The sequence below is a fragment of the Anoplopoma fimbria genome, chromosome 8 (assembly GCF_027596085.1).
Source record: "Anoplopoma fimbria isolate UVic2021 breed Golden Eagle Sablefish chromosome 8, Afim_UVic_2022, whole genome shotgun sequence".
Classification (NCBI taxonomy): domain Eukaryota; kingdom Metazoa; phylum Chordata; class Actinopteri; order Perciformes; family Anoplopomatidae; genus Anoplopoma; species Anoplopoma fimbria.
The window spans coordinates 7,664,441-7,677,370 of record NC_072456.1 but is presented as its reverse complement, the minus strand read 5'-3'; the positions used below and the strand labels follow the sequence as shown (position 1 = coordinate 7,677,370).

The window sequence follows — 12,930 nt, the reverse complement described above, 5'->3', positions numbered from 1 at the left end:
TTAGTCCCTAGTTGTATAAAAGTTAAATAAACGCTCCAGCTTGGTTTATTCTCTTGAAGATTGTATTTATATCCAGTGTAATTCATATCTTAAAAACAGATCATTCCAGTTCTTGTTTAGTATTGGTGAAAAGAAGCAGTGAGGATGTTACAATTGAGTTGATTCGTCTTTTTGCTATGCTTCTGCAAAGTGCTGCTCCATTGGACGTTATCACTGATTGTCTTCATCGTGCATTTTTTGTATTACTAAATGTTGCTTTCTCTCTTCAATAAAGAATTTGTTTAATTGGATTAATGGGATTAGTTGAGAAATTGGTATGCAAATAGATAACTGACAACTTAAAAATTATGGGGATGCACTGCATCACCAGTAAACAGCTTCTGAACATGAGCCCAGTGCACTACAGAGTGTAAGTACCAAAGTATGAATGTGTGTTCCTGTCTGTTTAAAGCTCAGGTAGTCATTCCTTTTATCCAGTGAGACAGTAATCATCCTGAATGTTGCTTTCACACGTACTATGATTGCTCACCTGGCCTCAGGACAACAGTGTGATGATGACATGGAGGACTTGTGTAGGAGGAAGGTGGGAGGTGTGGGAAGGAAGTGTAGTTAAACATGAAATGGTAGATATCACAGTTTCCCCGTTTGTGTGATTTGTAAAGGGATGTGTTGATACACATTACGCAGCCATCAATCTAGAAAAGATGCTGCGGTGCCAGGAAGATAACCATTCAAAAAATATAGCATAGAAGAATTTACAATCTGCTCCATTGCACATACACTGGAAGCGATGGACTTTCCCGTGAAGTAGGAGACATCTTTTGTCTAATGCATTTGCATTTTCATAGATTTTAATGAGGGAGAACAATGTGGAAAACCAATATCAGATAGAGAATATACATGGTATAATTTTATATATTGTAAAATAATTATCTGGGAGGGTGTTTTGAAGTAGACTCGGTCTGGATTGCCGGTTCTCACATCTTAAAAGGGTTGCCAAGACGAGGGGCGTCTAAAGTCTCCCTCTATTCTCCAGTCTTTTTACCCACAGCTAACACCGACATCCACTTTCCCCCACTCTTAACACCCTTTTTTTTCTGGTTGTCTCCTCAGCAACTTTGCAGGACAGAGAGTTATTATATTTTCAAGAGTATTGAAATACTCTTTTCTGAAAAGCATGCAATAAAAAAAGCAGGCAATAAGCAGGCAATAAATATTCAGGCAATAAATATTCAGACCTTCAACTTTTCACCATCCGTAAACTATATATTGGAGGGACGAGGGACGAGGTCCAAATTTTTCCCTGCTGGGGTCACTTCTCTTGATAGGCCTGCAGTCTGATGATTTGATTTCTTAGCAAGTGTTCGTGTCTATGTGTGGACTGAAAAAACTAAAGGCTGCCAACCAACGAGGAGTCACAAGGCCGGTAGCCAAAAAGTCTTGTCATCGTACAGACCATAGTATTTAAGCACAGACCTCAGCATTTTAGCATTCCTCACCCATGTTTGATCAATATACTTCTGCCTTCACACCTGTACGTATATCTGGCAATATTATGGTACGTTAAAAGAATGACCTTTTGACCTTAGGAAGAGCTCCGTTTTCCCACAGGTTTGAATCATCCTTGCCATTGTTTTCATGAATGTGAACCCAAATGTTTCATGGGGCTGATTAAAATGATTATCCACTGGCTCAGATAATAGACACACTTTAAGTCCACGTTCTAGGTTGTTTCTCCCTTCTCTCTTTTTTTCGCTCGATGCCTCTACCACTTGACTTTCCTCTCCATTAGCCTGCATTTTTTGCTGACATTCAATATCTTTTGCAAGGAATGCATTCAGTGCAGTGTCTAATGGAAGATCCATGCAATCATGGGCCACTCCATTTCCCCCTACTGAAACTCAGAGTTAGAAACATCCTTAAAACAGCTGTTAACCGCTATGATACATAGCGTAATTTAAAGATACCACACAATGTAGATTTAAAGACCCCTACAACAGAGTGACAAACTAAAAGGCATGCAAATAAGATCAAACCAATTAGATAATCACAAAAGTGGGTTTCTTTTTAATAAATATATGAAAAACTATGAGTGGTCAAGGACCGTTTACTGTGTTCAGTCACAGATCCATTCATAAAACACCAGCAGATGTTTAAAAGAAAAACACCATTTTAATAGTGTTGCAGATATATAGCTTTCGGACACCAATAGCACCACCACTGAAGAGCAGCACGCTGTCAGAGTATAATGTGTTTTGTTACTTTACAGCCCCCTCAAATAGTTTTTCCCAACCTGCTTAGAAGACTTCCTGCTATCTTATCCGACTTTGTATTGACCAATTTTATGAGCAGATCTGTGCCTGAAATGTCCAGGTTCTGTCATTTCAGTCTAGATCCATGCAGGATCGAGATACGTGGTATCTGGTTCTGGATCAATGCTAATTAAACCTCCCAAAGATAGCTTGCCCCTGAGTCAACACAGAGTAGCATCACCCATCCCCGGCCAAGCCCACACATTACTTTAACTGATCACAGTCCTGATCCACATGGCCCAGAGCTCTGTTGTTTCTCTATCCTAGCAGCTAGTCACCTGGCGTTCCTGCTCAGTCATTTATTAGAAACCTCAAATCAAAACCAACATGGCCCCGAGTGCTGAAGACAGCCACCATGAACAACAGCTCTTGTTAAAATTAATGAGGCGACCATCAGCTGAGGAAACAAGATGGCATTTAGAGTAATTTGGATGTTGTGAAATAGAAAAAATGGCAGCTAAGACAGTAGGAGGCCACTGAAATCCTCAAATTTGTTGTATAGGTGCAGGTATTCATTAACCAGCTGTGTGAGTCCAGCCTCTAGGTTGTGCATTTAACTAAAAGGAAATGGAAAGTCTTATTTGAAAGGTCACACAAATGCGGCCAATGATATTATTGGGCAGCAGCAGATTGTTAGCCACTGTAGCCCGACGTGTTGGAAAATTGTCTTACTTTGTCAAAAAAAAAAGCCTTTTCAAACTGGAATTGTGATGCTTTACTTTTCTGTGAAATGTTTTATTTCTTCCTCAAGACGTTGCCAACATTTCCTCTGAATGAGAATACCACTGTTTTATTTATACAATTAATCTACACAACAACATTAAGAAAAAAAAGTTCCTTGGTAAAGCTAATTTTATTTCAAGGTTCAGATGTAATGGCATTGACATGATAACAAGCTTACCACTAGTAGTACCCTCAAGAGACCAGACATATTCTTTGTTTTAAGGAGCACAACTCTTCCATTTTGCTCAAGTAGACAATTTTGCCAACTAAGCTTTTTTTTTTACATTTAACTGACAGGTTCAGGCCTGTTGTCGAGGCTTGACTGGAAAAGTATGAATTCACTAAAGAAGGATCAAAAAAGTATATTGTTTTTTATCAGTTATTGTAGCTCTCTGGATGCACCAAACTGATTAGCTACCTCACCAAGCACAGTTCAGTGTGCTGCAGAGGAAAAGTCAGTTGAAATTGTTCGGTTACCACTGGTTGCATGTATCAACTTCCCAAATCAACAACAACAATCCTGAGGTTCAAACTACATTTATCCTTTTTTGGCCCCTTGAAGCCAGGAGAAACAAATGTGAACACAGCACTGATATTATCACTGTTGAGTAACTTGTTAGCAAACCGTTGTCTCCTAAAACATTAAGCAGACACAGAGCAGCATCACTGTAGCACTCCTTTAGGGTTGTGACTGAGTTGATGTAAACCATCTGAGGCTGGTTTGCATCAACTCCTCGGGGGTGTACGTGGTTCTTAAAGTGCTAAATGCTTTGCTTTATTTATTGCTAACTTTAAGAAGTGCATCGATCCAACATTTTCAGTCCTGACGCCAATACCTGGACTCTGGGTATCGGCTGATGCTGGGTACTGATCTGTGTTTAATTAAAAAGCTGTAGGCCTCACTGTGAGGAAGTAACTGGGGTCATTGTTTTATGTGTAAGGCAACATCAGGCTTGACTTTAACATTTCTTTCATAACTTTGTAAAACAAAATGTTACAAATACATACTTAGATGTGAATATACAGAATTATTATTTATTTATTGAAATAATGGTATCCTATACCAGACCTATTCCCAATATTCACCAATATGAGATCCAGCTCTCTGATTCAGTATCGGACCAATGTCGGTATTGGTATTAGTATCGGTGCATCTCTACTAACTTAGTCTGTCTGCCATTTAGTGCTAGACATGAAGCAAACAGTGGGGTTTTAAAGCTTCTTTGCCGGAAACAACAACTTGCTGCAGCGGGAAATGACACTTTGAGAATAACAGAACGAAAGACGATGAAATCCTTTGTAGAGCCGAGGAGAACTGGAGATTTGTGATAATTATCTTCGGGTTTATCACTACAAGCATTGACTCTTAAATACAAGTACTCATCTGATCCACAGTTAATGTCAAAATATTGATTATAGCTTCTTCAAGTAAGGTGGGTTGTTTTTTTCAATGCATGTAAACATCACTACTGGTTTAGAATAATCCGGCAATGACTCTGGAAAACTGTCCCTCCATGTCTGACTTTTTCCCCATGTTAAACGCCATTAATGATAGGCTGCGTCAAAGCTTAATGCGAACATATTCACAAGATCCTATGCTGCTATTACTTCTTATATAATGACTGTTACAGTTGATGGTACGGTTTGATATTTCATCCAGAGCCACAATAGAGTGATCTCCCAGGCATTTTTCTTGAGAGCCCTTGATAAAGTTGTAAATCTGTAGCCGAGGCTGTCAGCAGTAAGAGAAGCCAGACCCCGTCTAACCTTTTGGTGTTTTATTGCCTGTGTGTGTGTGTGTGTGTGTGTGTGTGTGTGTGTGTGTGTGTGTGTGTGTGTGTGTGTGTGTGTGTGTGTGTGTGTGTGTGTGTGTGTGTGTGTGTGTGTGTGTGTGTGTGTGTGTGTGTGTGTGTCTGTCGTCTCTCTGTCTGTCCATGTGTGTGGGAGGGGACAGTCTGTTTGACGGATAGAAAGCAGCTAGTATAATCACAGCTAGAGGATGAGAAATAAAGACTTCCTTCATCCCATGTTGTCTTATCTTCTGTCTCACTTTCACCTTGCTTTTTTAAAGCCCTCTTTTCCTTCCCTGGTTTCTTCCTCCCCTCTTTCTGTCCCTCAATGAGTATAACAAGAGGCTAAAAGATAGTGGAAGACTCCAGCTGCCTGCTAAGAGCCTGCATTAGCAAGTGCATGTGTGGGGAATTAGATGGTAATAGCAAGAGTTTCCCTCCGGCAGGCCAGACTCGAGCACTTATCATGGGGAATTTCAGTGGAAGGCCGTTTTTCTCCATCCCCTCTAACTCCCCCACTCAGTTTGAATATTCTACGCTGCTGTCTCCTGTAATTGGCTTCGACTGCGGTAAACAAGTTTAGAGGCAAAAACAGTGTTTGAATATGCAAGTCCTTGCTCGACAAACTGCTTTCTGTGTTGGAAAGTGTTTGTGTGCGAGAAAGTGAGTGTATGTGTGCATATTTGCACTCGCATACTCGTATTCGTAGATAAGCATTCGTAATAAATTCAATGCTTGTCTCTCAAAATGAATATTGGTCTCTGTGGATCAGTGTCACTGTCATGCATCCTTCATCTAACTTAATTTACTCAGTCATCCGTCCTATAATACATCTTCAGGTTAACCAACTTTGACCAATGATTGATCTCCTCACTAGTGATGTTTTTTTCTTCTTTTTGTTTTCTATGAATTTACTTTTTATTCCCTATGTTTATACCCTAAAAGCTGCCAAATGTGTTTTTTCTCAATAATGTTCATCCACTGAATGCCTCAAACACCACTATTTCCCTGCCCTTTTAGACAGGCCTTAAGACATTTGTTCAATGTGCCTCAAGGCTGTTTGGGTCGTTTTTTAACTTACAGTGATTGGCTTAAGGGGATGCTATCTTTACAGGTGACATGTTTCTGTAAAAAAAAAAAAAAAATCAGTTTGGCACAGAAAGAAATTGTTCATGATTACCTTGGCATTTCTTTGGCTCTTAATATATTGTGTTTTTTTTCTTTAATGTCCAATATTCAATCTCTTTTTCGCTCTGGTTAGGTTTTACTTGCATATTTCAAGACCTCTGCGATGGGTTCAGTGATTGAAATGAAGGGAGTTTAACAAAATGGCAAGGTCTGATTATCAGACTTATCTTATCAGTAGAGCTGCTAATTGTTGCTGTTGATTCTCAGTGAGTTCAGCACTCTTTTAAAAGCAGTCAATTGTTTTAATGTTGAATGAATGCTCAAAAATGGGTCATTGCCTTTTTTCTCCATATTTGCTGATATTTGCTGAAATGTGCATTGAAATATTGTCGAAGGTGTCTTTTCCCTAGAATGTTCTGTCAATGACAACAGTGGGTGTTTGCAACAGTAATTGCAAATCGTATACTTTTTATATAAATGGATTTTGGTTAAACTACAAATGTCATAAGAACTGGAGGGAGAAATCAAGTGAGATATACTGTTTTTGTTCGGGTATAATGTTGTGGATGACTGCTCAAATGTATTTTAGAATGGAATTTATTTTCCTTCTGTGTTGTATCTTACTCTGCTGCTGCTGACAGTCTGTTTAAGTCCGTCTTCTTTTTCACTCTCTATAATTGAGAATAGTTTCTGTGTCCACAGTGCCTCAAAGCCAAACATGTCATCATTTTTCCTCTCTGTTAGTTTGACTGCTGAATCATCTTCCACTTACCCAGCCTTTCCTGTTTGCCTGACAACACTCACTGTTTCAAAGCTAAAGCAGCAGTCCTGTTTAACATCCTTTACTTGGCAGGCTGAGTGTCGCTTCAGGTGTCTGCAAGTAGCTCCTATGAAAGAAAAAGTGAATAATGTGTCTGTTTTAAAGCAGCACTTTATGTGATCCGACAAGTCCAACAAATTCTTTCTATCACAAACACACAGCCGTCTGCCTTGCTATTCATTATTTGACGACACCAAACAGCCTGTCAACTCGGATAATGTCCTCTCATTAACCTAAAAGAGTCAGCTCAGACAGGCCATCAGTCATATTCCTCTCAAGTGATGTGCATGTTAGTGTGCATGCATCTGTGTCTGTGTGTCACCAGAAGGTTGGACAGATGGTGTGTTTGGGCATGGATTCCTCAAGGCGAGTTAAGGTTCCATTTAATCAGGTGTTGACTTGTTTGCTGACCATCTTTTAGCGTTGTGACTCCATTCACTTTGAAGCACCTTGTGTCGCCCATTAGTGATGTGACAAAACTTGGATTCTGTCAGCAACCTAATTGTTCGACCTTGGCAGCCATGAAAGTGTTTTCGAAAGTGCTTGACTTCCGGCAAGCAGCTGCGGTGGATCTGAGGATGTAGAGGTGACACTAGCAGACAACTTGGGTTGTAAAGCCAATCACAGCTAAAGCAAAGCACATTTATTTTTGCTTCATGTGTATTCGTTTGAATTGTAGGAGTGCCGGGATGAACAAAGTCAACGAGCGTTTGTCTTTTGGCTGCACGCCTTTGTGGCTGTTTAATCCATATTCTACAAACATTTCATTACTCTGACCTCACATCACCTTTACCCCCCCAAATGACGTTGCATTACCATGGTTACCCTACTTCTCTTAAAGGGAACATGTCACACTTACCATGAGCAGCATCAGCGTTATCTTCCGGTGATTCCCATAACCAAACAGTTCACCTTGACATTACACCTGGTGAGTTATGTGCTTGAGTCCATCACAAGTCCACTACAGAATCATGTTGTTTTTTATGGCTTGTCAAGCAGACGCTTTAATTGTTTCTGCAATTCAATAGCAAACGCTTTGATAGCAAAAAGCCAGGTGTAGATGCTTCAGATTACCATCACAGACGGTTTGAAATCCCGTTGCCCAAAACCAACTCGGAAGAGGTTTGAAACACATTCTAGCCAGATGTTGAAAAGGTTTAAATGCATCTGTTTCTCCAAGACAGGATGTCATTTTACTCTCTTCCTGAATCGAACTGTGGCAGTAGTTCTTCTGTATCAATCTAATAAGTATTCCATATGGATGATGACCCCTACATTTCAACATGCTTGGGTCATAACATGCATTGGAGGTTAACACTATACCCCCAACAGCAGCAACAATGTTGTGGTCCCTCACTGGCTTCCCAGCATAGGACAGCAGGCGAGCAGATGCACTTTGGAACAAGGTCTCAGCAGTGTTGTGAGACAGCTTTTTTATGTGTTCTTCCACACTTCCAGTTGTCGCTAGCTCGGATTTTATAATTACCCTCAAATACTAAAAAGGTGCTGATGCTTTATTTTAGCCGTAGTGTGATTAAGGGACCATATCTGCATAACAAAAAATATTTTTGGACTGGTTGAATGATGTAGGGAGCTCAATGTGTGACTGGTTACTAAAGCCCTGAAACAATTAGAATGCTTGATAGCGCTAGATGGAGGAGACCGGAGTCCCAGAGCTCATTATTTTTGGAGTGAAGCGTCTCAGTGCTGCTGATCTGCATTCTCAGCACTGCTCATACCACACTGGTGCAACTAATCAGCAGTTCTACATTTTAAATTCCAATTCTTGTTTTGATGATGACTTGTTCTCTAAGGCATTATATTGGTGCTATTGGATGTCCGGATTATATGTATTTATTCATTAGTTAGTTCATTTTCTTTTCCTGTTTATTTGCATCCTCAATCTTGGAACTTTTGTGAATTCAAAGTTTAAAAACTGATGAAAGTAGTTTTTTGTTTTTTTTTTTAACATGCTCAAACTCAGACACATCAGTGAAAAGTTTCTGAAGTATATAAATAGAATTAAGTAAAGAAAAACTTAATATAGTTCATTTTTATTACTACAAATTGTTATGCAAAAATAATTCAGAATACGCTTCTGCCAAACCATTCAGCGTTTTGTTTATAGGTCTAACAGTTGTTTCTTTGTTAGGGTTCCTGTTTAAAATTGTAGTTTCTCTCAGACACTAAATATTGACTTCATCTCTCTCTGTCAGGCTTCAGAGGAGGCCTCCCTGCTGATGTCCAGCCCCAGGATGCTGCTCCCTCCATCGAGTACTCTCCCACCAGGTGGCCCCCTGTCTGTCCACCACCAGATCCAGCTGCTCCAACAGCAGCTGCAGCAGCAACAACAGCAGACACAAGTGGCTGTGGCACAGGTATGTCTCTTGTACATACACAACACACCCTTTTTTGCCTACAACTAGTAGAAGACATGCTCTTTTCTATTTTAGTAATGTATAGCAGCATCCAAATGATAATACAATATGAGGAAATACAGTATATCTGATTCGACTCTAAGCATTGCAGCACTAGATTTTAACTTTTGGCACAGACAAAATGTAAAATTACGCCTTCCGTTGTATTCAAAAATCCCATTAATGCCAGATCTACAAGTTGCATTACCGTGTATCAAGTCCTCGTGCACTGTGAAGGTGCACTTTAGTGAGACGGAGGTGTAATTTCATTATGATGCTCAGAGGATGTAAGTAAATTGTTGCATCAACAGAGAAATGGTACATAGAAGTAACATGCTCGCTCTTATACTTGATTCTTGCATTATATTGAGTCTTGCAACAACCCACTTAAATACAGGCATTTTAGACTCTGCCTTCTTCCGGGTGAATTTTAGTTGTTTTTTTTTGACAACACAAAAAGAAACAAATGCCATGTGCACACAAAACCCAAACCAATGTTCTCAAGTGGATGGTTAGAATTAGAGCCCTTTTAAATAAGTAAGGGACCAAGAAGTTATGAGAAGTACACCAATATTTATTAGCCCACTTGCCATTCTTGGGGTGTCAGTAAACCCAAATAAGTTAGCGGTTCCACAAACCTATGTTAAAGTGAACAAAGTACATGACATCATATACTTGCGGAAACTGTGCCTGTCAATTTTAAGGTTAAGGTTTATTTTAACTCAATCTAATCATATTTTGTCTATACCCACTTATAAAGCGTTAGGATGGGCAGAGTTGATTTAAAAAATGCATTCTAATACAATAACTTATTATCTGGTAAAAAATAGTCAGTAACCTTTTCCAATGTAACTTAATTACTTTTGGATTACCTTCATACAGAGTATGCAATATCAGCAGTACCCAAAATAATTAAATTAAATTAACCTGAATGCAGATTTATTGACATACCGCCATTTGATGCTGGGAAACAACTTGGCAAAAAGAATAATCTTGATTAACTGGAAAATGCTTAAACCATCCTGCTTTGCAATGACTTGCACTGTACTGTGGTGTTCCCCTGTTTTTATTTACATACTAAATAATGGTGAAATTACGACCCAGTGAATACATATATTTTTTGCCAACATGGGCCACACATGCCTCAATTTACCTGTGCACGATGGCTACCTTGCTGAAATACTGCGGCTCCACTTTTGCGTCAAAGTGTTTTATAAAACTGTACTCCTGCTAATAATCCCCATTTTTACTAAATGTATCTGTAATCTGTTCACGTCCTTTTTGTCTGTACTAATAACACGTTCCTTTTATTCTATCATTATTATGTTTGCCGTTCTATGCAATCCATTACTCCCAAAGACACGTCAGGGGCGCTTGGAGACTATTCCTTGAAAATAAATCTTGAAATATGAAAATAAGCATTTCCTGACCACAGTGCCTGAGGAAAAGAAATGTGTGATCAGTTGCAAACACTCAAAGATCATTGACAGAGTGAAGATGATCAAAACCTACCTGCCATCCAATCCCATGGATTTTAAAAGAAAACTTAGAATCAAGTGCACACAGCATCAGACATCACTCACATAGCTTGGGAGAAGTAACTAGTGACAGCAATGGCTTCAGGCCTATGAGCAAGATCAAAACACACACACACACACACACACACACACACACACACACACACACACACACACACACACACACACATACATGCAGTTTTTCAGCCTGCTTGCAAAAGGCCTCAAGACTTAAAACTGCAATTTCACAACTCAACACATCGTCTTTCTCATACACTTGCACTCTCACACCCCCCCCCCACACACACACACACACACACACACACACACACACACACACACACACACACACACACACACACTCCTGACCCAGAAGTGTCTCGTACTGTTAAATACTGATGTCTGGTAGCTCCCAGAGACGGATACAGTGTGTCCTCCTGATTAAACTGCGTTTTCACACTGAGCTTTGCTGATCACTTGTCATGACCTGAACAACGGACAGACTTCTGCTACGACTGACACATTCGGATTGTGTGTGCCCAGACCTGAATGCCATTAATTAAACCTCGATGCAGCCAGAGGTCACTTCCCGCACGCAGGGACTCCGGTGTAGACTTTTTTGTAAATGATTCAAAACTGCTTGGCACCTAAAAGGAAGTATTTTACCTAATGTGGAATATTTCAAGTGAGGATGAGTCAACTAATACGTGACATTTGGGTCTTAAGCCATTCACCAAGGTTTCCCAAGTGCTCCTGATTTGACTGAGCTGCTGTAACTGTAACCACTCAGCATCTAAAGTACTTTCCAGTGACTCCTCATTTGTCTTAATTTAAGGCTGATTTGTCTAGTGGGTCTTAATCTGTGTGCTAGGGTTGCCATTGTCTGTCATCTAGTTACTGTATGTAACGGTTGCTCTTTAAATGACTATTTGAGTAATCAAAAAGACAATTCACACATAGCCAATCTGTGTTTCCCAACCTGGGGGTCATAAGATGAATGTGAAAGGTATAAAGATAAATAATGTGATAGGAATCTTTGCTTTTTTTCACTTGAAAAGCTAGATAGTTCTACCTCTGCTGAAAATATCCCAGAAATTTAGAGTCCAGAGTTAAACCTCCAGTTTACAATGCTCTTGTCCCTGACTTTAAAAAAATGAGGCTTTGGTGCATTTTTCTGTTATGTACTACTGTAAATTAAAAATATTTGGCTGTTTATGTGTTGATAGGACAAAACACAATATTTTAAGACATCACCTTGGCCTCTTTGGAAATTCTGGTTGGCATGTTTTTTTATAACAAAACCAGAGAATAATACAAAATAATTATCAGTAAAGTGTGCATAAAGTGTTTTGAAGCAGGTATTTTTTTGTTGGACTGAATAAGTTTTATAAAAACTATCTGTCAATTTGAATTCAATCTACTATTTTGAGGAATTGGCAACCAAATTCTTGGCCTTTGATTGCCATTAGTGGCAACACCTTTTTAAAAATATATAAAAAATAGGGCAGAAAACAGCAAAACATGCAACCCAGTCTCTTTAGCTGTTTGTGAGAGGGGATTCAACTGTCTAAGCAGAATCGAGACAGGTTTCTGACAGTAGAGATGATCGACATGCTGATGTTGGTGTCATTTGAGGGACCCACAGTCCAAGACTTCAATGCTGAAGGACCAATGGATGTGTTGTGGGAATCAGCACAAATATCCAGAAAACGTAAAATTTGAAAGGGAAACAATGGATTAACAATCAACCTGTGACTTGCTGGATTCATTTTTGAGGGATCTGGGAAGAACATATCAACAGCTGCACTACTGCTAATTTGTATACCAGAAATTAAGGGTGGAGACGTTAACTGACAGCACATACGATTCAAATCAGACAAAACCCAAACTACAAAGATTGAGTTTGTTTGGTCGATGCAATAAAGCTTTTATGTCACATAGCTATTATTAATTTGATGTACAACAACATAGTATCTTGAGCTGATGCCTCGTTGCCAACCTGGCAACCACTTTTAAAAGTTCATGTTGAGCTGTGGTCTATAAACACACACACACACACACACACAACACACACACACACAAACACACACACACACACATATTTTTTTTTTTTAAAGTTTTTCTAGATAACAGGCTTCCTAAGTCAACAGTGAATCTCGAGAGTTTCAACTATTGTTAAAGACCAACTGTTTATTAGGAGGGAGAAGGAAACTGTCTCTGTTC

The 12,930-nt window shown here is 39.4% G+C and overlaps 1 protein-coding gene across 1 annotated transcript in view; it reads left to right on the top strand.

Moving 5' to 3' along the window:
* The window catches only part of nos1apa (nitric oxide synthase 1 (neuronal) adaptor protein a), a 138,561-nt gene that overhangs the window by 112,191 nt on the left and 13,440 nt on the right, over positions 1 to 12,930 (top strand). Inside the window, exon 8 of the mRNA XM_054603012.1 lies at positions 8,990 to 9,151. Within this exon, the coding sequence (XP_054458987.1) occupies positions 8,990 to 9,151 (162 nt within the window). The remainder of the gene's footprint in view (positions 1 to 8,989; positions 9,152 to 12,930) is intronic.